Below are 24,368 nucleotides of genomic sequence, written 5' to 3' on the forward strand. Positions count from 1 at the left end.
AAACACTACTCCCAAATGAATGATTTTGGAGCTAAAAGCACCAGTCTCAATATGGAAAATGAACCTAGTTGAAATATAGGCAAGTAAAAGTGGGATCCTTCAGTCCCTTCCAGGTGGGATCTGAAAAAGGAATACGCATGTCCTTAGATAACAACTGTACCAGAATGTAACCAACAAAACAAGCCCTGTGCTTGAACAGTCACCTGAAGATGCACAGCAGAAAGAGTGTTGTACTGGGAATCCCAGGAAGCAGGATGGCTACTTATTATTCATGTGATCTTGCAGCAAGCCTGTCATTTACTCTCTTAGCTTCAGTTTCCTTAACTGTAAAATGAGGGAGTTGAACTACAAGATTGTTAAGGTCCCTTGTAGCTTTAAATTTGGTTTAAAAAAAAAATCCTAAAAAAATTTTTTTAAAGGGCAGCTAGGTGGTGCAATGGATAGAGCACTGGCCCTGGAGTCAGGAGTACCTGAGTTCAGATCCGGCCTCAGACACTTAATAATTACCTAGCTGTGTGGCCTTGGGCAAGCCACTTAACCCCACTGCCTTGCAAAAAAAAAAAAAAATCCTAAAAAAATTTTTTAAAAAATTTCTTTTAATTTATTTTTAATTTTACAATTTCTCCCCTAACCTTACGTCCCTCTCCTCACCCCCCACAGAAGACAGTCTGATAGTCTTAAATCTGATTCTTAGGAATTATCTTCAAACCAGACATGCAAAAAAATCAATTTCATTACTTTATAGGATTACAGGTTAGACTTTGAAGCTTTAGAAGTCATCTAGTTGAATCCTTTAACTTACAGAGATTGGAACCTGAGGATCAGAGAAATGACTTTCAATATATCACAACTTTAAAACTATCCACATGTACACAACATTAGCAATAAAAAGAGGGAAAGAATTCAACTTCATTACCCACCTTATTCATCAGACTTGGTTCCAAATAGCTTTAGTTAAATCCATATTTAAACATTAAAGTTTGCCATCAACAATGTTATTCCAAAGAATGTGTCACCTTTTCATGGTAACAAATAACTGAAAACAAAATAGATTTCAGAGAGGAATAGCTAAACTAATTGTGGTATGTGAATGCAATGGGACACTACTGCACTGAGAAATGTGTATGAAGAATACATACCCATTGAGAAATGTATATGAAGAATTCAGAAAAGCTTGGAAAGATTTATGTGAACTGATCCCAAATGAAGCAAACAAAATCAAGAAAATAAACACACAACAGCTATGGCAATAAAGATGGAAAGAACAAAAGAAATGAAATGAAGAGTATTGCAAAATTATAATGGTGAAGCTTGGCTCTGAAGAAGAGTTGGAAAATTTCTCTATTGCACTTGGCTAACATATTGGATAGATGTGCTGAATTTCTTTTTTTAACCCTTTTCTTTGTTATAAAGGACGGCTCTTTGGATGGAGAGGGAGAATAATATATATACAGAAATAAAGGTGATGTTAAAAATAAGACATATAAATAAAAATGTACCAAAAAAAAAACCTAGAATGACAGGCAGAAAGGTTCCAAAGGTAGTTCCCATAAAGGAAATTCTAAAGTTATTTTCAATAAGTCACTGAAATAAAGAGACTGCTTTGAAAATGACTGCACTCAAAAAAAAAGATAAAGAAAAAAAAAGAAAATGACTTGCACTAATCTGAATGTGTAAGATCTAAGAGATATTTTTTAAAAAATTCTTTTCATTATAGACATTATCTTACATAAACAGAAAAAAGGAAAGGATGATTCATAAAGACGTAAATCATCTCTTCAAATATTCTGTATCACAATTACAATTATTTTTCTTCTCACATTATATCCAAAACTTGCACAAAAAACAACTCTACAGAGCTAATAAGAAGGAGGGCATTCTATAACACTACTCTGGACATTCATTCATTCATGACAATTAGAAAACAAAATTTGCTATTCAAATTCATTGTCTAACTTATACTATTGTTTGAGAAAAGATGCACTCCATTTTCACATACTGAGAAAAAGATGCTTTTTAAATTTTTCATAAAGATGTAAATATTAAGAAGATTAGTCACTCAATTGAGATATGTGTATGGTTCTACCAACAAACTAGGACTGCTTTCTGAGGACCAATTATAGGGAGACTCTTCACTAACTGGTTGACCACCTGGTGATGAATGTCTTTGGTCATGGTAGCTATGATGTTTAAGATACAGAAAAAAAAAAGTACAATTCAATCCTTCTCTCCTCTCCTTCTCTCTCTCTCTCTCTCCCCCCTCCTCCTCCTCTTCTCTCTCTTTCATGGAAATAAAATGAATAGGGGAATCTGAGAAAAGGTGAAAGTTTTGGATATAATACAAGTGAGAAGAAAAATGATTGTAACTGTGATACAGAATATTTGAAGAGATGATTTACATCTTTATGAATCATCCTTTCCTTTTTTCTATTTATGTAAGAGCAACCTTTGTTACTTTGATTTAATTTAGTTTTTAAATCTTTTAAAAAATTTTCTATAGGGGCAGCTAGGTGGCGCAGTGGATAGAGCACCCTGGAGTCAGGAGTACCTGAGTTCAAATCTGGTCTCAGACACTTAATAATTACCTAGCTGTGTGGCCTTGGGCAAGCCACTTAACCCCATTTACCTTGGGGAAAAAACCTAAAAAAAAAAAAAGTTTTCTATAATCAAATTAAATGATGACAATACCAAATTGTATATTTCCCAAGTGAAAAAAGAATGATAAAAGTATCTGAATGCCATGAATAAATATTAATTTTAGGTATAAGAATGAATCTTAACTTTAGAGTTATTCTTATTTAACAAAAAGACTGATGGGGAGCACAAATACATTCTTTCACAAAAATTTAGCACTCATTTAGGAGAAAAAACAACAAATGCTCCTAACAAGCTAGGAAGAAGCTAAAGAACTCAAAGGAATCTGAAAGTTATAGGAAGGCATTCTCAGGTCTCTGGAACATTGCAAACCAACTGAGCTTTTTGTGTCTTGAGCATCTGTAGACCTTTCTTTTAAATTGTTATGCATATGTAGAGGAGTATAGGAGTATATTTTAATGTATGAGAAAGAGAGAGAGAGAGATGCAGAGGGAGAGAGATGGAGACAGAGATAAAGGCAGAAAAAAAGAGAATCAGAGAGATTGAAAGAGATATAAAGACTGATCAAGACATCTGTAATTTAGTTTGTGTTTGGGCCACAGGTAGGTTCAGGGACATGTCCATGGTCATTGTGCTAGTATGTCACAAGGAGAACTTGAGCTAGTTTTCATGACTCAAAGGCCCTATGCCTATTTATAGCCTGCATACAATGATTAGTCTTTATTAGCATTGCTGATAATACAACTTATATTTATTTAACATTTTATGGTTCACAAAGTTTTTCTCACACCAGTCCTATATGATAGTAAATGCAAACATTGTGAGCTCCACTTTACAGATGGAGAAGCATAGGTTCACTCAGAATGAACAATTTGCCTATGGTCACACATTCAGTGAGGGTCAAAGTCAGAACTGAAACCTTGGTTACCTTATTCCAAGTTCAGTGCTCTCTCTCCACTTGACCATACTGTCTGGACAATTTAGTCAGATTTAAGAATCTCAGAATTCAGTTCTAGAAGAGCTGTTATCTCGAGCTCACTCTCTGGGGGCTGATAGCAGGTCAGTCAGGAAGTACAGATGTGGAACCCAGTAACTAAAGGACAGATTGTAATACCTGTGTGCTCAGACAGTAAGCTGTTCTGTTCCGTCATCTTATCCAAACTGTCCTGTCTGTCTGTTCCTTCAAGCCAGATGGCTGCTACTCAGTCAGCAAACAAATGAATGATCCCATGTATCTGAGGAACCCTAACTCTGCTTGTGAAAAGAAGAAACTGCTTAGGCTGAATGTATATGGACACTCACCACAACAGGGTTGATGAACAAGTGCCTTCAGTTCTTTTGGCTGCATACTCTCATCATCATCAGCTGGTAATTCTTCTACAGCCTCTTCACTACTAATTTCACTATCTTCTTTACCTAGAATAACTCAAAAGTCAGAAGCTTCAAAGATGAACATCATTGATAAAGTAAATAAAACTCTTGGGTTTTTAATGTATTTTATCTCCTCTTTGTCATATTTCCATCTTATTAACTCTGGAAATTCCTTTTCAACCTGGCCCTATCCTTCCTTCCTTCCCTTTCCCCCACCCCCCCAAAAGAGGTAATTAGAAAGAACTACAATAAAACCTGTAATGGTCTCAAATGACTGATTTTTTTGAATGGCAGTAAATGAGAACAAAATTATTAGTCTAAAATGCCACCACACCAGAATCCATAGTTGAAAAACCTAAGATTATATCTTGTGATTGAATAGGTAGTTCTAAATTCCAAAAGTTTTACTTATAAAATCCCCATTGCTCATGGTTAGCATTATTCTGATATTCACATCAGACATGGCAGATGAAGAAACTCAATTTATTATTGCTTCCCAATGGGCAGAGAGAAATCTATGCTGGAAAGGACCTTGCATCTCCTACTTACAGTATAATGCTACTTTGGGCTTTAAGTGAAACAGGAAAGGAAATTTAAAGAGATATTTTTCTTAAAAAACAAAAAAGTCACTAATCAAGGTAGAGAAATTACTTTTTTCCAGCAAGAGCTGGTTCAAAAATGAAAGAGAAGGAAGGACACATTGGATTAGGTTAGTGAAAAATAAGATACCCTAATGACCAATATTAAACTATTGAGATTCTTTCCTCTTGGTTATTTTTAAAAGGGACGGGATGATCTGTGTTGATCTGAAGTAGTGTCAAAGATGAGCTTCAGTCAAGGTACACTGTTTAAAGAATTATTTGAGTCTTGTTATTTTCCTATATAAAATAGAATTTAAAGCCTCTTGACTTAAAATAAACATTCCCCTGTAGCTAAATTTTTAAAAAATGAGATTACCAAGAGAAGATGGTACAGAGACTAGAGAGGTTGATTTCTTGCATATTGATGAAATAGGTTTCTTTTCACTTATGGAAGAGTCAGAAGCTGTTTTTGCACTGGAAAAAAAAAAGAATAAAAAAGTCTTTAAAAGAGACACTGTAGTGGTTTGAGGCCCAAAGCAGGCTTGTTATTTTGGTTGTGAGGACAAAGAGAGAGATCTGGAAAAAGATAACAGTCATTATCAAGGAAACAACTCAAACTTTAGCAAAAAGCTAAAGGTTTGTTTATAGACTCATAGAATGTTCAGAGCTGGAAGGTACCCTTGGAGATGATCTAGGCTAACATTTCACTGTACAAAGGAGGAAATGGAGGCCCAGCCTGCTGAGATTTTGAGATTTCATAAACAGGCTTTTTATACCATCCTTTCCCCTCTTCTAGTCTTTTGGTGCATTATGTCTTTAGGTAGCTACTGAGGCTTTGCAAAGAAAGTTGGAAAGCATTATAGATCAAAGGTAGGAGGAAGTGCTATTGGACAGAGTCACTGAAGAGCTAGGGCAGAAATTAGATTATGGAATTGCTGTTAATAAAAGTCTCTGCAATGGATGAAGGCGTCTATTCTTGGCCTTTTGGGATATCTCATCTGTTAAATACTAGAATCACATATTAAAAAAAAAAGTAATAATACAGGAAGTCTACAGACTCATGGTTACCTAGGCCAAGAGGTGAACAAAATGTTACCTATATATTTTTCCCCTAGAGCAAAAAAAGCAAAGTGATCATGGAATCTTTTCCACAATGATAAGATCCCAAGGGCTTTTCCAATCTGATCAATTAAGGCTCACCATATGTCCAAAGTTCATACCTGTTCATCAAAAGAATTGAAAAAAACAAAACCAAAACCAAAACCATGGCCTTGGCTCACAAATAGCTGACATGCTAACAGCTGGTTGCAATGCCCTGTCCACCTAATGCCTACTTGCTTTTAGGTGTCACTTCTGGTGACTGTGGCACTGGTAGCTTTACCTGTGTTTTCTCTTAATACAGAAATCAGCCTAACAAAAAATGAATCACACTGTGAGCCAACTGCTTCTGACTTACTGGTATCCCATCCGTGCTGAGTGGGCCCTGAAAATCGACTGGATGACTGCAATAGCCTCGTCGTCCTCCTTGTTATCAGCCACCAAAATTGAGGAACTATGACAGCGGGATGTGTTGGATCTCTACAATGTAATGATATCAAAGGAGGAAAGTAAAGGTTTGACATCAAACCTTTCAGAATCAAATTAAGGTTCACCACCCTGGATACAAGACAGACAAAGAGCAAGATCTCCTTCCTTGGGTGGTTCACTGGATTATTAATGCAACCACCTGATTATAGGTTCTTCTACTTTGAAAGCTGTTGAGATACAAGTCTTTTCTTGTGGGAGGTTCTGGCTAATGTGAGGTTAGCAACAAGATAAGATATGCTACTTTATACTCCAGCCCCCCCCAACAGCAATTTAATCTCCAAAACTAGGTTTTCTTGGGCTGGGCCAGAGGCAAAATTAGTGGGGGTCTGAAAATACACTACAGCCTGGAGCATTAGGTTAAGTCCATTGGGTAAGAAATCTTTAAAAGACTAAATTAGAAAAATGTCTAATACTTCCCCTAGTTGACAAAATGCACAAAAGAAGAAATGGAGAGTGACATATTGGGTCTGTGTCCAGCTGTCTTGATGGCTACCTTATTTGGAAAGCTGGGCATGCTGGGAGATTCTGAACCAAATGTATCGCTCGAAAACAGCTTCTCCCGTGCTAAATGTCCCCTGAAAACTGCCTGCAGCACAGCAGCCGCCTAGCAGGGAGAAAGAGAGAAATGGATGTTAATTCCCTGGATAGATGGCAGCTACAAATAAAAGCAGATTCAAGAGGGAAAAGGTAGAACTTCAAAGAAAACGAATTCCCTTACTGTTGCATAATCACAGAAATATTTAGGAAGAACCTTTCTACCCTTCACTCACAAAACCTGCTGCAATCAAAAAATATCCCAATCCACTGAGAATAAACCCACTGATCCTTGACCTAATAGTCAAACCAAATCCTGAAAATCTAAAAATGATAAACTTGTCAATGGAATTATATTTTAGCTGCTTAAAACTAGTCCAAACCTGACAGCTCAAAACATGTGCTAATGTTTTCATGTTACAGTCTAGTTATCCAAAGGTTCTGGCTATTTCATACACAAATTCTTAAATCAGGCAGAGTCTGAGAGGCTATTCTGGCATAGCAAAGCAAATGGGTTTTTTGGGGTTTTTTTCTCCTTATTTTTGGAAATCAGAATGAGATTTCACAGGTTTTGAGACAGAAAGTGAGGTTAATAATAAACCAACACTGAATGAGCCTATATTCATTCTTGCTTAAAAATACAAATGCTTGAAAAGGGAACTGGAGCTCATCTCATTTTATCCAAACAAAAGACAGATATACTGAGCACAAACTCAACATTAGTTTCAAGGTTCAGACATTTTTGGAATAACTGTAAGGTAAAAAGAAAGCATTAAAATTTTTTTTTTAAGGCAGAATTTTGGGATCATAGATTGATTTGGATGAAGGACTGATTTTTGATGAAGGTGAGGAAACTGTCACATACAACAACAAAGAAAAGGGCCTGAATATCAGTTGGTTGAAGAAAAAAATTAAAAGAGCAATACATTTTAGAACTAACCTAGGTTTACTTGGGCAACAAACAAAAAGTCAATCACTTCTCTTTATTAACATCCTACTTGCCACTATTAAGAGGTGATTACTGAAATGATATAAAACCAGGGCCCAGATAAGGAGGATCAAAATGTGATATTCCTCAGACTGATGATAGGTAGAAATGGGAAAGCACTGTGATAGCTATGCTTAGCCTCTACAAGTGGAAGAATCTTTTCCTTAATGATTCAAAAGGTGACTCTGGATGAAATGGGAACAGAACTCCTGACCTATAGAAGAAATTCCAAGCAGTACTTTTGAAAAAGAGAAGGAAGTGAGAAATGTAGGGGAGGAGGGAGATTTCTAGGACTCCAGAAAAACATATATCAGCCTACCCTGTCCATTCTTTCCAGAAAAGATGACCTGGTTCCCTTGATAAAGAGGCAACTGAGGAGATCTATATGTCTGGAATTCTCTGTCCCTGTGTGTGTTTATGTATGTATGTATGTATGTATGTATGTATGTATGTATGTGTATATAGGAGATATAGATACACACATACACATATAGTGTTTAAACATCCTCTCACCATGAAACATCAAAATCACATCATATATTTAAAAAGAAAACTGAAATGGTCTTAAAAATCTCATCACTAATGTCACTTTCTTATTCTAAATTTAATAACAGGATTTGTTTTAATTAAAATTTCAGTTCTTAAAGAGATGACTCTGAAACCCGAAAAAATTTAGTAAGCTTCAATATTAAAGCATCCCTTGATGTTTCACATTACATTATTGGTATAATAACCCACACTTACCTCATCCAGATTAGCCTCTTTTTTCTGAAACAGAAAAACAAATTCTAAATTAACAATAGGTTTAATGGCCTTTCAAAAATCACATTCTTCCCCCAGGGGATTCCTAAAGGTAAAGATTTTCTGTATTATTTACTCTTTGGGGCTATCAGTATTTAGTAGTCTCTATTAGTGCTTATCACTAATGATGAGTGAGCACTGTATTAGCCAGATGATATTTAATATAACTAACCTATGTGAGTAAAAAAGTACAGCATTATAGGAAGAAGATCTATCCATCATCACAAGAGCAAGAAATAGACAAGGAAAAGGACCAGAACAATATAGAATGGAATGAAATAAAGTTGCATTTTAATGGGAATGTTCACTTGATGCAAAGACGAGGTCCAAGGAATACAGAGGACAAAAGCTCAATTACATAAGAGAATAAAAGCTGAAGACTATGAATTTATCAATAGAATATAAGTTCCTTTGGAACAGAGGTTACTTCATTTTTGCCTCCCCAACAGCTAAAAGTTCTTATTTGGGCAGAGTAAATTTCTTAATACATGCCTGCTGAATTTGATTGAATATGTTACAACTCAGAGAATGAGAATGGAAAAGAATAAAATTTGGAACTACCTTAAGATTACTTAATCAAAGTCACTTCTATTTTCTGAGATCCTACATGCCACTGTTAAAAGGGGTGGTTACCTTCAGCACCCCTATTCCTAACTAACTTAATGCTTGAGAAATGCTGACTTTTTGAATGTGTGCTGGACATAAGAGGCAGTTCATGTGAAATCAACTAATCACTAAATTCAGTTTAGCTGTGGCTTGGACTTCAAATACAGTAAATTAAAAGAAAATTTCTTCTGTAGACTCAAAGCTTTGTACAAGTATTACCTCATTTATCTTTAAAATATCTCTTATGTAGAAAATGAATACTGGAAGAGATTAGTGCCAGAGTAGAATGGGTTGCTTTAGGAAGCAGTGAGTGTTCTATCACTAGAGGTCACCATGCAGTGGTAACAGAGGATCCCTTCTCAAGTCATATTAGGAAGAATATTCCTATATAGGTAGTACAGGTCAGCCCAGATGACCTGAGACCCAATTCAACCCAGCGAATCTATGATTTCATACTATTCTTATTTTACAAACATGGCAACTGAGCACAGGTATACTGACTCTTAAGTAATAAGCAATTATTTCCCAAATATTTACCATATCCCAGGAACTGTGCTTAAATTAAGCACAAAGTGCTTTCTAAATAAAGGGTCTTTCTATTTATACAATGAATATTTTTTTATCATCTTATTAGAAGTGATCAAATGATATTCAGATGATCAAATTAATATCATCAAGCTTACATTACATTACACCATTAACAGAATAAAAGCATCAGAATCTGAATTCTTTTAGAAGTCTTAGAACTGGAAAGGGAAAATCCCAACCCATCTTGTTAGTTGGTCAATCAATAAACACTCATTAAGCACCTACTATGTGTGAGACATTGTGCTAAGCACTGAGAATACAAACAAAGGGAAAAGACAGTCAGTTCCTACTCTGAAGGAGTTCACAGTCTAATGGGGAAATAACTCAAAAAACAACTACATAAAAACAAGACATATTCAGGATTAAATTGTAAGTAATCATTAAGAGAAAAGGCATGAGGCAATAAGAGGGAGCAAGAAAGGCTTCTTGTAGAAGATGAGACTGATTCACTTATTCACTGATTCACTGCAGAGTTGGTAAGAGAGGGAAGTGGCTGCTAAAGATCCAGGACATGGGGATGAGGGACAGTCTCTGCTCTAGCAGCTCCAGGTTTATGACTCATATACCAAAAAGGCTCACTCTGATTTGCAAAATGGTAATATATTCCCTTCAACCAGGAGAAATGTCTAACAAGTGTTTTTGGTGGACTATGAAAATGGGGAATCTCATGCACTGTGGCATAGGTGCTCAAGTAAACAAGTTAACTCCATGATTGGTTTAGAAAAACAAAACAAAACCAAAAATAAAACACTGACAACATCATAAATTAATTACATTCTCAAAGATCCTTCATTACACATTAAATGTGTCTGACAAATTGAGCAATGTGTGCATATATAGTAAGGTGCATGTGATAGATTAGTTAGCCTTTAAGATTATTTGATTCCCTAGTATTTATATCATGTATAAGTTTCTATAAACATGTAACATTCCCTACATATGCATAACCTTTCTGGCATTCTCAGAGAAATTTTTTTTAGGTTCTCTGTGCCCATATTTTTCTATATAACTAAGGTCAAAAAAATAGTATTGGTTACATAAAAACTAGTCTGAATTCCTCTAAAAGAATTAGAGATAAAATTCCCAGATATCAGAGTGCTAGAAACAGTTGTCTGTCAGAAGCCCTAGATGGTCAGAGATACAGTAAAGATACTGTTGTCTTAAAGAGTTCTGGAAGAGTTAGCACATTTGGTTGATCATGCAAATAGAGGTCAAGGTCAAAGGGGTTGATCTGCATAATAAGTCAGTTAATTTTGAAATTCAGTTAACATGAAAAACTCACTTTTTAAGGCAAAACGTACCCCAACTCCTATTAATCATTTCACAAATGACATTTCAGTCATCTGACTGACAGGTTTCAAGGCAATCCATCTTAGCTATTAGAGAAAATAACTCAAAAGTACACAACCTTTGGATACTGTGGATCAATAGCATTATTTTTTGATGGACAAAGCAAAAGTCTATGATTTTTACATGAAATGATGTGAAATATTTATTTGCTACACACTAGCTGGAGACTGTAGATTCCAGGTCTGAATAAGAATTTATATGGGAATTAATCATACCTATCTCTTAGTTTTAGGATAATGCCATCCACCATGTTTCATGGGAGAGCATGAAGTAATGGGAAAGAACACTCAGATTCTGCTGCTGACTACTTAAGTGACTTTGGGGAAATCATTTCACCAGATTAGGCCTCAGGTTCCTCATCTATAAAATGAGAGGGTTGAACTCATTGAAGGCTCAGCTCTCTAAGCTCCCCTTCCAGCTCTAAGAATCTATGATTCTAAGAGAGTGCTTTTTTAAGAATGTTCACTGAGAAGCTAGAGAGTCTAGAACAGGAAGAAGTAATAGCTATGTGGAAATACTTTCTTTTCAGGAAATATCAACCTTTCTCTTGAATATCTTCCACTCAGCTTGGATAATTCTGGCAGCTTTGTCTCTTCTGTGTTCTTTGTTTCTTGCATCTGACTGGAAAGAGGAAGGCTGAAGGGACACATTACTTGAACTCGATACAGAACTTTGCTGAGTCTGGATACAGGTAACGTTGGAGGAGATAAAGGCATCTTCCTGAGCCTGCAAGAAATTCAAGATAGAAAAGAGTGAGTCATGGAAGGAAATGAATAAATAGAAGCAGGGTAGATAACTATCAGGTAAGGTGGCAGGATATTACTTCACATGATAGCAGGATATTCTGATCATGCTTTTTAATTTGGAGAAAAGTTGTATCCACTGCTCAGCTTGACAAGATCTTTGATGAGAAACAAAGTACAAACTGTAAAATGGATTCAAAGTAATTTTTCATTAAAGTCTCTAAAACTTCTTTCAGGCAGCACTCTTCTTGTTGGAAAAAAATGACATCACTTGTGATCCTGCCAGCATGACAATACTTCAAATTTTTTTTTCTGGTGGTTTTCAAAAAACCTTTCTGACATTATCTAGGTAATTCTTCTCACAGCTCAAGAAGGTAAGTAGGTGAAAAATATCAGCAACCCAATTTTATAGCTTGAGAACTTTTAAAGCACAGAGAGGTCTATTAATTTTTTCTGAGGTTACAAAGCAAGTTATGAGTACTAAAGGGTATGGAACATAGAATACAGGGCTGCTTGGTCTGATCAATGGCAACATCAGTGATATCTAACAAATGATGGGTCAAATTCTTCTGTTGGGAAAAATATTTCCTAGGATTGGGGCAGAGAAGGGAAATTTTTTAATTTGAATTAAGTTTCTGAAGCCAAGAAGCATTTCTAGTATTATAATCATTTTTTAAGAACCTGAATTGCTATGCTATACAATGGCTTATAATTTAAATAATCGTATATTAAGTTAGAATTAATGAATGAATAAAGGCAAATTTTTGCTTTGGTTACAGAGATGATAATTGGAAAAACTGGGTTTTTGTTTTTTGCTTTTAACTTTGGCTTAATATACAGAAAGTATGGGTGGTATGTTTAAAAAACTGTTTTGATTTAGGTTGGAAGAAAAAATTTTTCCATTAGAATCCTCAAATTGTTATTGTTTCCAAACTGTCACTAGGTTACTGGTACACATTTTCTGTCTATATTTCTTGAAATGGCTATATGAATACAATGAAAAATACCAATTTCTAATTTCAGTGGAGATAAAGTTATTGTGAAAAGATCTCACAACCCCCCCAAAAAGGGGGGGCAGCTAGGTGGCACAGTGGGTAAAGAACCAGCTCTGAAGTCAGGAGGACTTGAATTCAAATTTGATCTCAGACACTTAATAAATATCTAGCTGTGTGACCTTGGGCAAGTCATGTAATCCTAGTGTCTTGCAAAAGACACCCCCCCCCCCCCAAAGAGAGAGAAAGAAGATAAAGAACTGGTTTTAACAGAATATTGCCCAGAACAATTAACTACCATCACGTCTGTTTGGCTAAGCCCATCAACCTAATTTCTCCCAAGGTTTATGTAACTTAGTTTAGTTGCTCGATAAAGAACTCTTCCTTCCCTCAAAGTATTCTGATGTCATGGACACTGATGCTCCTACTGAAGGGAACAAATGATCAATTTACTAAGTGTGATAAGAAAGAATGGTAATTACCATTCTGACTGCAACCTGAAAGGCTTTAATCCTAAGAACATATTAACACATACTTCGTTGAAGAAAAGGAAGTCTTTCCTTAAAAAATTTGACAGCAAGTTCTAATTTTTCAAATTATAACACATTTCAATTCCCTAAAACAATGGCAAGAGGTAATAAATTGAAATGTACTGTTCCACTTAAACCTGGTAAACAATTACTAGCAATAACAATTATTTAGAGGACTACTCCAACTCTAACTAATAGTCTCATCTTTCTTTGAATCAACATAAGACAATCTTGGCTCCTTTATTAAAAAAAAATGCTACTGCAATAAAAACTTGTCATGTCAATTACTTTATTGCCCTATTTTTCCAAAGATGTTCTTTATCACCTGATTTACTATACAATTTATGGTCTATAGCAAGTAAATCCAAAAACTTAGGAAAGGAATTAGAAAGGAAAAAATCAACAGATTATGTCCTGATAGAAACAAAAGGATCTTAAATGTCTAAAAACAGTAATCGATATGAACATCTTGGGGATCTAAGTTTAACAGATTAAAAAAGTCATTATGTTATCCAGCTTTTCACCTTCTTGAAGGATTTGCTTCTATAACAAGAGTTTGAGACTATCCAGTTTTAGAAAAAAAAATGCCAAAATGAAAAACACAGAGTTCAACTGTAAAGTTGAACAAACTTCCTCCAAGTCTTGGTCAAGACAAATTTAGTTCCTGACAATAAGGCTGAATAATTTGAAGTGAAGATAATAATTAGGGAGGTAAAGGCATTAGGGGAGCGTGCTGATAGGGCAATTCAGTATTTAATTGAGTTAATAGAGGGTTTCAATGCCAAATTACTGATATTAAGTAAAAGGATGAAACTTCGTGGTAAAAGTGAAAAGGGCACCAGATATATGCCTCCATCCTTTAAGTTCACATAATCAGCCACAATATCAGATCCTTAAGAAAATGAGATAAGAAAGAAGAAAAAAAATGAGCATCATAGAAAAGAATTATTTTTCCTGACTGGATTTGGGTTAGATACAGTGGTAAAGATAGACATTCATTGCACTAAAGCCATTCTTTCTCTAGGTTTAGTATGCTGAAAAGACAAGAAAATAAGACAGATATGTTTGTCTCATTTTCCTATAATAGTCTAGAGAATATCTTATTGGGGAAGAAATTAAGGAAGAATTTGTGTAAACTGAAATGAGCTTTAATCTAAGAGAAACTAAGAAAACACATTCCCTGTACATGTGGAAATCCTTATTCTTCACATAACATGGAATTTTTCTCTAAAATGATTAAAATTCTAAGAATAGTATCCAAATTTACTAAAGAAACTAGAGAATCAATAAACACAATACAATATGGGTTTCAAACTTTCAAGTCCAAGACAGTCCTTATCCCTTCACTCATTCATTCAACAACCCTACTGAAACACCTAGTATGTATAAAGTATGATGATGTTTGTCCTTTAATCTTGAAGAAAACCATGATGTCATATGAGCATACAGATTGGCTTTGAGTGGGGGTTGCTGTGCTAAGTCACCAGTCTCACGTTCTCCTTTGGAGTCATATGGGTCCAATGGCCAAATCAAGACAACTGGAGATGGCCCAGAAAGCAAGGTAATCAGGGTTAAGTAACGTGCCCAAGGTCACACAAGTTATTAAGTCAAATATCTGAGGTGGGATTCGAACTTGCTTCCGCCTGACACCAACCATGAAGTTTTACTGTACCACTTAACTGCCCTATGTATAGGGTTTAAGAAAAGATAAAAAGAAAAGTTAAGACATAGTCCCTACCCTCAGAGAACTTATGTTTGAAAAGATGAAATATACAAAATAGAACCTGATATGCACATAAAAGAAGTGTGAACAAGGTCCCATGAGAAATCACAGGAAAGACAGACACTGCTTTCAGCTGAGGCTTATATGGAAAGGAATCTCTATGTCATTTGAGAAGCTCTTATTGAAGTCAGTATTCTTTTGTAAATTATTTTTACAAAAACATATATGAAACCTAAAGCAGGAAAAAATACAACTTGGTTATATATATATATATATATATATAATGTCATATTATTCAAGATCAGAAATCCTAGTATTCTTAGGATATAAAGTAGGTGACTCTGAACTCTGCTGCCATTCTGTTTCCAATTGGAGAGCCCACTTGATCTTAGAAAATATCTCACAGCAAATCTCAGCATTCCGGCAAACAAAGGAACTTCTGAAAAATGGTTAATTTCTCCAGATGACTAGAATGTTTCTACATTACTCAGTATGTAACCCAAGATACCACAAAAACACACACCTTAGATATAGTGTATAAATTATACTTTACTCACTTGTGATGGAAAATGCCATACAGAAGAAAAAACTATGTAGTCTGAATACACAAAGCATATTTTTACTTTTAAAAATTTGTTTTGTGTTTTTACCCTTTTGTTCTGATTTTTCTTTTATGATATGACTAATAAGGGAAACATGTTAAACATGATTGTACATGTATAACCCACATCAGATTATTTGCTGTCATGGGGAGATGGAAGAGAAGGAACAGGAGGCAGAAAAATATGAAACTCAAAATCTTACAAAAATGAATATTATATATTGAAAACTATATCTTTACATGTATTTGGAAAAAAAATTAAAAAAAATTATGCTTCACTCAACATTGAAAATTATTTTCCAGGAAGGGCTGAAACCAGAATCAAATTGTTTAATAGGCATTTCTCCAGGTAGCAATGGGTGTCAATTACAAGAAAACACTGTACAAACTACTGAATAGAAGTCAGACTAGCCTGTATTATGGGAAATCTTGATTTTCCCTGCTTAGCTGTCAGGTTTGAGATTCATCCAAATTCATAACTGAAACTGTGCTAGTAAAAGTTTTCCAAATAATAATTTTTTTCATCTATGCCAAGAGGTCCATGCTTACAGTTCTATACTGTAAGATAAGATAAGAAGCCATAAGATTAAAAGCAGCAAATAAATGAATCAACTTTGTTAAAACAACTAAATATAAATTTCATTTTCAGTTGGTGGCATACACAAAGAAAATTTGACTTTATTAATAAATCACTTTTAAAGGCCCCCAGAAAACTACATAGAAATGCAGCTTGTTAAAAAAAATTTAAAAGAAATAAACTCTCAAAACTAAGATGTATTGATTGAATCTGTAATCCCTGTGTACCAGGAAACAAAGACAATGGTCTATCAACTGAGAATTGAATTTTAACCTTCCAGTTTCCTTTAACAACAATGTGAACAAAGAGCTATAGCCAAAGAAAGAAAAGGTTTTGCAGGATAAACCCCTTCCCTATTTTAGGACAGTGTTTTTGGGACAATCTAGTCTAAACTGTCCTCCTCTGTCATGCATAGACTGTGCTTCTTTCAGAGCATGTAGCAGCCTAAGGGATCTTAAACTCTCAGTCTGGTCTTGGTTCTGGCTTTGGCTTTCCATGGTATGAATTCAAAAGAATCCATGAATAAGCTAGCAGGGAGACAACAGAGAAGCACAGAAGCTCAAAATGGGAAAAAGACCTCAGCTTATCTAGTCTAATCTTTGCCTGAACAAAAGGTTTCAGCCACAAAGGACCTCAGAAACTCTCTTGTACAATCTCCTCCTACATTGAAAAAAGAAAAAGGGTGCTTGGAGAGGCTGTGACTTTCAATACTATTCAACAAATCCACTGGCTACAACAGATGCTACCTAAGAAATCTTTTTGACTGTTCAAGGTTAGCAGGGCCAAGCCAGGTCACTGGCTGATAAAAAAGAAATCCTCTAACAACCTAGCCGGAGGGCCTTCAAAATCCATTTGTGTAGTGTCTGTAAACAAAAGACCAGGAAAAAGAGTGTGGGTATATCCAGATAGATATCTGTCTGTTCACTAGGACATGCCCCTTTACTTCTAACAAAATGCTTCCGATCTAACTAAATCCTTGTCTTCTCAAGTTACATACAATGTCTCTGCTGAGTATTGTTACTCATTGGAAAAAATTCTATAATCTTGAATTTTTTGCATATTTCAAGAACAGTAGGGAAGGAAAGTGCCAGAGTGAAATATATTCTTGCTTGTCATGCCTTATCAATTTACTGACCTAGAAAGAAATGGAAGAACTAAACCAACTTTTGAAGTAAGAGTAGGGTACTGATTCAAGGGGCCAACTTGCTGACAAATTCATTACAAACTTCAATCTTCGAAATAATAACTTAAGACATAGAAATCTGTTAGGATAACAAATGGGAAATTCATTTGTGAAAAGCTAGTCAAGAAAAGTTTCAATCTGAGAAAAAATTAAAACCATCCCTTAAAAACTAGCTTGAGAGACCCTCAGAACCTGAACATGGGATAGGGAAAATACAGCTACGCTATACCTCATGTGTTATCTCCATGGGGTCATCTTCAATTTTTCTCTGGTCTACTTCCGTCTCTTGCAACTTCTTGGTAAGTCTTTGAATTTCCTCTCTGAAGTGGTAAGGGCAAAGATCAAATATTACTTGTAATCATAATCTTTCTTTTGAATGGTGGAATTTGATGAATGTCCCACAGTGAGAAATAGGTACTCATTAGGTTGTCCTGACACATTGGGAATGACCTGGGGATAACACAGTCATGTAGATATTAATAATGTGTTCTAACCCCAAAAACCTAGTGAGACAAAATGAAAATTACACCAGATACCAAACCTGGCCTGCTAGACTCAGCTTCAATAGATGCAAGCCTGAGAGCAGGAACATATAGCTCCATTATAAAGTGCTATCCTATTTAGGCTAAATGGTTGTAAAAAGCAATGAGAAAGGGAAAAATATAATTCCTCATTACAAACACTAAAGATGAAGAGAAGACATATTTCAGCAAATATATTTCCTGGTTTAAGTTCCCATTTCCTTTAAGAAAAAAAAAGTTAAAAGTACTATTTATTCCCTTGCCCCCCCCCCCCCCAAACAAATCAAGTTGTCCTCTTCAACTGCTCATTTCCAGGAATTTCTTACTGATGACTCTCAGTGCAAAACATTTCTGTTCAGCTTCTGCTTTTAGCTCATCAATACTCTCAAAATTAGATCTTCAAATTTTTGCAATTTTTAACCCCATTCAAAATACACTAGCATGCATCTTGTATTCTCTTTACAAATTCAGGACACTTCTATCCATTTACCTCATGGTATCTTCTTTGTCTTTTCTGTCTTTCTCTGTATCCTCCAGGTTTTTCAGCTCCTTCTCCAAAGCAGCTTTTGCCTGTAGTAACTGCTTCATTTCCAAACTGAATATACAGGACCAGAGGGAAATTTCAGTGTTCATTTAACATGTTCTTACTTATCATTATCTAGCTTAATCAAATGATTACAGAAATTATTTGCTATTCAAAACAATTACCTTAAACACCACCTATTTAAATGTGAATTTTTCAAATTTGGAATTAATTAAAAGTGTTTCTTTGTTCACACAAAATATAGCATTTTAATTATAAATAGAAGGCTAATGGGAATGACAGGATTTGGCTTTTATGACTGTACTCTAAAAAGATAGAACTCAGCAGGATAAATTTCCAGGACCAAAGTAAATTGCCAACCAAACAGTATGATACTCAGAAACTACACAAATAAACTCAATTTTCAAAAGATTTATACTAACCAGACCAGACCTATCCTGACTGAAATTGTGATTAGATGGGAGTTAGAAAGAAATAGGCAACTATAAGAAGGCACTGCACTTCAATTAGGCCAAAAAACAAGGTACCAGGGAAAGGAAACTGAATAGGAAAAAATTTAACATTTTTTTTGTTTTACCAAATTTTCACAAAAAAAATGAAAAGGATATAAAACTGGATCAAATATTGTTATAATGGTAAAAAAACAAACAACAAAAAAACAATTCAGTCAATGGCCTGTTTATTTGAAGCAACAAATGATAAAAATTTCATTGTAAAAAGAATTGAAAATTCCTTTGGAAGTCACTGCAAGCAATGGGATGTGACCTGGATTTTCATTTTTAAGCAATTTTTCTAATAGTGTAATTAAACCCATTTTTGATATACTATAATTTGTATGCATTAGGGGTAACTCAGCAAATGTTAGATTACCACTAAAGCACAATTTGAAGCCAAAGTCTTAAGAAATTTTAGTATAGTAAACAATTCTTTATTGAACACTGTCAGTTTTGGACCTAGCATAAAGATGGATTTCCCCCCTTCCCCCCCCAAAGCTAGATTTACTTCAGGTGAAAAACTGTTTAAAGCGAAGCAAGAACTTTTTCACATGATGGAAGGAGGGTAGCTGTGTTGCAAAGAGACGTACTCTTTATCAGACAGCTGAGCTTGCAGGGCGCTCCGGTCCCCTTTCAGCTTCCTCACTATCCCTCGAAGTCGATCGCACTCCTCAGAGTGCTCTGATCTCAGCAGATCCTGCTGCACTGTGTTTGGTGCTGGCTGAATCAAGGGAACCAATCTGACCTGTTCTGGAGAATGAGATCCTGTGTTCTCGAGCTCACCCACTTTCTGAAAACAAACACAAACATTTAGCTATTATTTTTCTTATTCTTGGATTTCCTAGGCTTTAGAGATAGTCTCATCTCAAGACCTCTAGAGGGGACAGTTTGCTCAAGGTTCCACATGAACAAGCAACACTGAGATTCAAAGCCAAGTCTTGTGACTACAAAGCCAAGATTCCAATGATCTGATGAAGTCCAGGCTAAGTACAAATCAAAGGGAAATTAGGATTCATGCACAGGAAACTTTGATTATACTGTACTCTAAAAGAATAGAAGTTGCAATTAATTAACAATTTTAAGGCTTTAGTAATACTATCTGGTATAATACTATCTGGGGGAAAAAAAGAAGTCCTTGCAAGAAGAATCTCAAAAATCTAGCAAAAGAAATATACAGAAGATGGAGTGTGGTATGTAAGGAACAGTTTATTGGCCGGGATAACTGGATTGTAAAATGCACGAAGGGAAATATAGTATCAAAACTCTGGAAAAGTGGAAAGAGCCCAAGCTGTGAAGATATTTACATACCAGTAAACTTTCTATTTGGTCCTGAATGTAACAGATAATCACTAGAATTTAATGAGCAGGCAGAGTAGAAATGGCAAGATTCAATAACTGTCTGGATTTTGTAGGGTAAGGAACTATACAGAGGATGTCTGGATGTCTTCAAAGATGGAGGTATCCTTGATAGGAATAAGGAAGTTCAAAATAGCTCCCGAGGATTTGGATGCTTGTCTTTCATTCTTTTTTTTTTTTAAGTTTTTGCAAGGCAATGGGGTTAAGTGGCTTGCCCAAGGCCACACAGCTAGGTAATTATTAAGTGTCTGAGGCTGGATTTGAACTCAGGTACTCCTGACTCCAGGGCTGGTGCTCTACCCACTGTGCCACCTAGTTGCCCTGTTGTCCTTCATTCTTGAAGAAGACCATGACATCAGGGAGGTGATGCTATGACAAGCACATCAAATAGATTTGAATGAGGGGTGCTGTGCTAAGTCACCAGTTTCACTTTCTCCTCCAGAATCATCTGGGTCCTGTAGCCAGATATGAATCAGGACAATTGGAGATACTTCTGGATGTGTGGCAATCAAGGTTAAGTGATTTGCCCATGGCAAATGTCTGAGGTTGGATTTGAACTCCCATCCTCCTGTCTCCAAGGCCAGTGCCTTATCCACTGCCCCACCTAGCTGCTCAGAGGATTTGGAGGGAAGGTAATGGATTCTGTTTTAGAGATGTTGAATTTGAAATCCTATGGGACATCTAGGTAGAGATATACAAAAAACAAAAGGTGGAAAAACTGGCAATCAGGAGAGATATTAAAGATGAATCTAGAAATCTTGAAATCATCTGCCTAAGAAATGATAATTGCACTCAGGGTTCTCAAATGAGATAGTACACAGTGAAAAAAAGAGAAAGTCCAAGACAAGTTTTGGATTTTCTCCATTAGTATGATATGAAGATGCAATGAAGCCAACTAAGAAGTAGGAGGAGAACCAGAAGAGAGTTGTGCCATGAAAATCTAGAAAGGAAAGTATATATAGGAGAAGAAACTGATCAAGAGTGTCAAATGTGGGGAAGCTAGGTGGCGCAGTGGATAGAGCACTGACCCTGGAGTCAGGAGGGAGCTGATTTCAAATTCATCCTCAGACACTTAACAATTACCTGTGTGACCTTGGCTAAGTCACTTAACCACTTGCCCTAACAAAAAAAAGTGTCAAATACTTTAATAAAATTAAATGTTAGGAGGCCCCAGGGGAACTAGGCACTCTGTTCCATTACTAGTAGAAATGAATTCTGCATTGTCATCTATAAGTACATAATAAAAATTATAAAACTTTGATTGAGAGCACATTACTACGGACACTTACTATAGATTATTATTTTTTTAAGGTTTTTGCAAGGCAAATGGGGTTAAGTGGCTTGCCCAAGGCCACACAGCTAGGTAATTATTAAGTATCTGAGACCGGATTGAAACCCAGGGACTCCTGACTCCAGGGCCGGTGCTTTATCCACTGCGCCACCTAGCCACCCCCCCCCTTATAGATTATTATTAAAAACAGTTATTTCTTCTTTGGATGATATTAGTGAAAATCTAGGGGAAAAATAACTCAATATACCAAAATTGGAAAATGGTTAAATAAAATATAGCAAATCAATCTAATAAAATATCACTGCAATATAAAAATTACAAATATAACAAATATAGCATGGATTACAAGTTTCAAAATTAAGATACCTACGTTTGCCTACTGGTTCTGTGGATACAGTAAATCACAACTTTATTTATTCATCTATAAAATGAAGATACTGTTTGTACAGGACTTGTAAGGAAAACGCTCTATACATGTTAAACTGCTCTGCATAGTGGACTATGAATAACAAAAAATATAGGTATATAAAAAGTGATACAAAGTAAAGAAAACAGAATTAGAACATAACAGATAATAACTATATGAAAACAAAAGCAACACAACTTAAGAAAAATGTAGATGCCTAGCATAGAATATGAGAAATGAGAAATTGAGAAATGCCTGTTTACTAATTGATATTAAAAAAAAAGACTGAAAAAAGAAAGTGGGATGGAATATATGCCCTGGGTTCTTCTTCCACCATCCCAAAATAGAACAAGCTTTTTGTGTAATTGGGTGAATGTCACTTAACCACTCAGTATTCCTGGTGTCTGTCTGTCTGTCTGTCTCTCTCATTTTTAGACGCCCAGGACCATACAGCTAGTAAGTGTCTGAGGCTGGATTTGAACTCAGGTCTTCTTGACTCCAAGGCCAGTGGCTCTGTCCAATGAATTACCCCACTAGCCTGTTCCTGGAAACTCGAAGTTACTGAACAATGGCTAACTGCCAATGCTAAAGCTTCCTCACCAAGAGTTCCCTTCGCCAATGAAATCACAGGTCTAGACCATGTTAAAATTATTACAATTTGTTAAAAAGTCTAATATCTCATCCATTGGGCCAGTTTTTTTAAAATTTTTTTATAGTCATGACACTTTAAAAATTTTAAATAGCTTAAATAAAAACAAAAATTAAATAAAAATAAACACAAAATAAAAATGTAAAAGTTTTTTAAAAAATAATTATATCACTCACCTTTTCCAACTCTGAAATTCGTCTCATTAGTCTTTGTTTGCTCCATTCACTATAACCTAAAGGGAACAACAATGCCTTTAATAGACAATCAATCAGTATTTATTAAGCCCCTACTATATGCCAGGCACTGTGCAAGATTGTGAGACTATGATTGTCCTTAGAGGAAGACCACACATACATATGTCTATACAAAGTAAATATGAGGTTAAAGGGGTAAAATGGAAAGAGCAGCACTAGAAGTGGTGTCAAGAAAGGCTTCCTGGGGGGCGGCTAGGTGGCGCAGTGGATAAAGCACCGGCCCTGGAGTCAGGAGTCCCTGGGTTCAAATCTGGTCTCAGACACTTAATAATTACCTAGCTGTGTGGCCTTGGGCAAGCCACTTAACCCCATTTGCCTTGCAAAAAAAATCTAAAAAAAAAAAAGGCTTCCTGTCCAGGTGGTAGTGAAAACAGAGCCGAGAATGAAATAAGGGGTATTAAAAGGTACAGCAAATTAGAGGCATGGGTCCCAGGCAGAACAATGGCACAGAGACAGGAGATGAGTGCTGCCTGTGGAGAACAGAGAAAGACAGAATGGCAGAGATGGGACCTGAACCACCAAGGGGCTAAAGCATTCAGATGTCGATAGATAGACGAGTTGGATGAGGGGAAAGGAAACAAGGATTTATATGGCACTTATCAGGAACTGTGATGAGAGTTTCATGAATATGATTTTTTTTTTTTTTTTTGCAAGGCAGATGGGGTTAAGTGGCTTGCCCAAGGCCACACAGCTAGGTAATTATTAAGTGTCTGAGACCAGATTTGAACCCAGGTACTCCTGACTCCAAGGCCAGTGCTTTATCCACTATGCCACCTAGCTGCCCCAATGAATATGATTTCATTGGATCTTCACTACAAACCTAAGAGGGAGGTACTACTACTATCCCCATTTTGCAGCTGAGAAAACTGAGGCAGACAGACATTAAGTGACTTGCCCAAGGTCTCACAAGCAAGCCAATGTCTAAGACTGGATCTGAACTCTGGTCTTCTCCACCAGGCAACCCTGTGGCTCCAGCTGCTGCCCTCACACTGAACCCTGAATACAACTCCAAGGCCCTTCTAAGATGCAGAGGATCTTTTTCAAGTTATATCAAGGTACATTTGCCTCACGGTAAACATATAGACTCATATTAGCTGCACACTTTGACTTTTCAAAATATAAAATCTGCAGTTTTGCTGCCTTGCTTCAGATGCTAGTGACATTCCATCTAAGCTAGGTAGAACAAGTACTGGGCTTCCTGTGGCACCCTTACTCTTTGCCCTCATGGAAAAGCTTTTAAAGGTCGCTCCCCCTTCATTTATAAATGCTCTTGTATATGATATCTGTAGATGATACCTTTTGCTTTATTAGAAATAGGGGAATTGCTTAGCACCCGGTCCAGATCTTCTTTCAAGCTCTGGTTCTCCTCCTGAAGTTCTTGAACATTTCTGGACAAGTGTAGGACGGTAGCACTCAATTTTTTCTGCCTTTTCTGAGTTGACTTCTTATCGGTTGGGGACCTATGTGCAACACAAACCAAAAAGTGAAATGGCTCAATTTTAA

At 36.0% G+C, this 24,368-nt stretch overlaps 1 protein-coding gene across 12 annotated transcripts in view; it reads right to left on the reverse strand.

The window, feature by feature from the left end:
• The window catches only part of IQCE (IQ motif containing E), a 101,881-nt gene that overhangs the window by 13,804 nt on the left and 63,709 nt on the right, over window positions 1-24,368 (reverse strand). For 9 of the 12 annotated variants that reach the window (XM_074201132.1, XM_074201135.1, XM_074201139.1 and 6 more), the window contains 11 exons: window positions 24,162-24,325; window positions 22,788-22,843; window positions 19,500-19,699; window positions 18,362-18,466; window positions 17,580-17,670; window positions 11,542-11,727; window positions 8,401-8,424; window positions 6,628-6,738; window positions 6,004-6,125; window positions 4,924-5,021; window positions 3,898-4,011 (listed from right to left, as the gene is read on the reverse strand). In XM_074201132.1, coding sequence (XP_074057233.1) covers window positions 3,898-4,011; window positions 4,924-5,021; window positions 6,004-6,125; window positions 6,628-6,738; window positions 8,401-8,424; window positions 11,542-11,727; window positions 17,580-17,670; window positions 18,362-18,466; window positions 19,500-19,699; window positions 22,788-22,843; window positions 24,162-24,325 — 1,271 coding nt within the window. Of the gene's footprint in view, window positions 1-3,897; window positions 4,012-4,923; window positions 5,022-6,003; window positions 6,126-6,627; window positions 6,739-8,400; window positions 8,425-11,541; window positions 11,728-17,579; window positions 17,671-18,361; window positions 18,467-19,499; window positions 19,700-22,787; window positions 22,844-24,161; window positions 24,326-24,368 lie in introns of those variants that run through there. The other 3 variants (XM_074201142.1, XM_074201140.1, XM_074201141.1) reach the window with 3 other exon arrangements.

This window comes from Macrotis lagotis, chromosome X (genome assembly GCF_037893015.1).
Source record: "Macrotis lagotis isolate mMagLag1 chromosome X, bilby.v1.9.chrom.fasta, whole genome shotgun sequence".
Taxonomy (NCBI): Eukaryota; Metazoa; Chordata; class Mammalia; order Peramelemorphia; family Peramelidae; genus Macrotis; species Macrotis lagotis.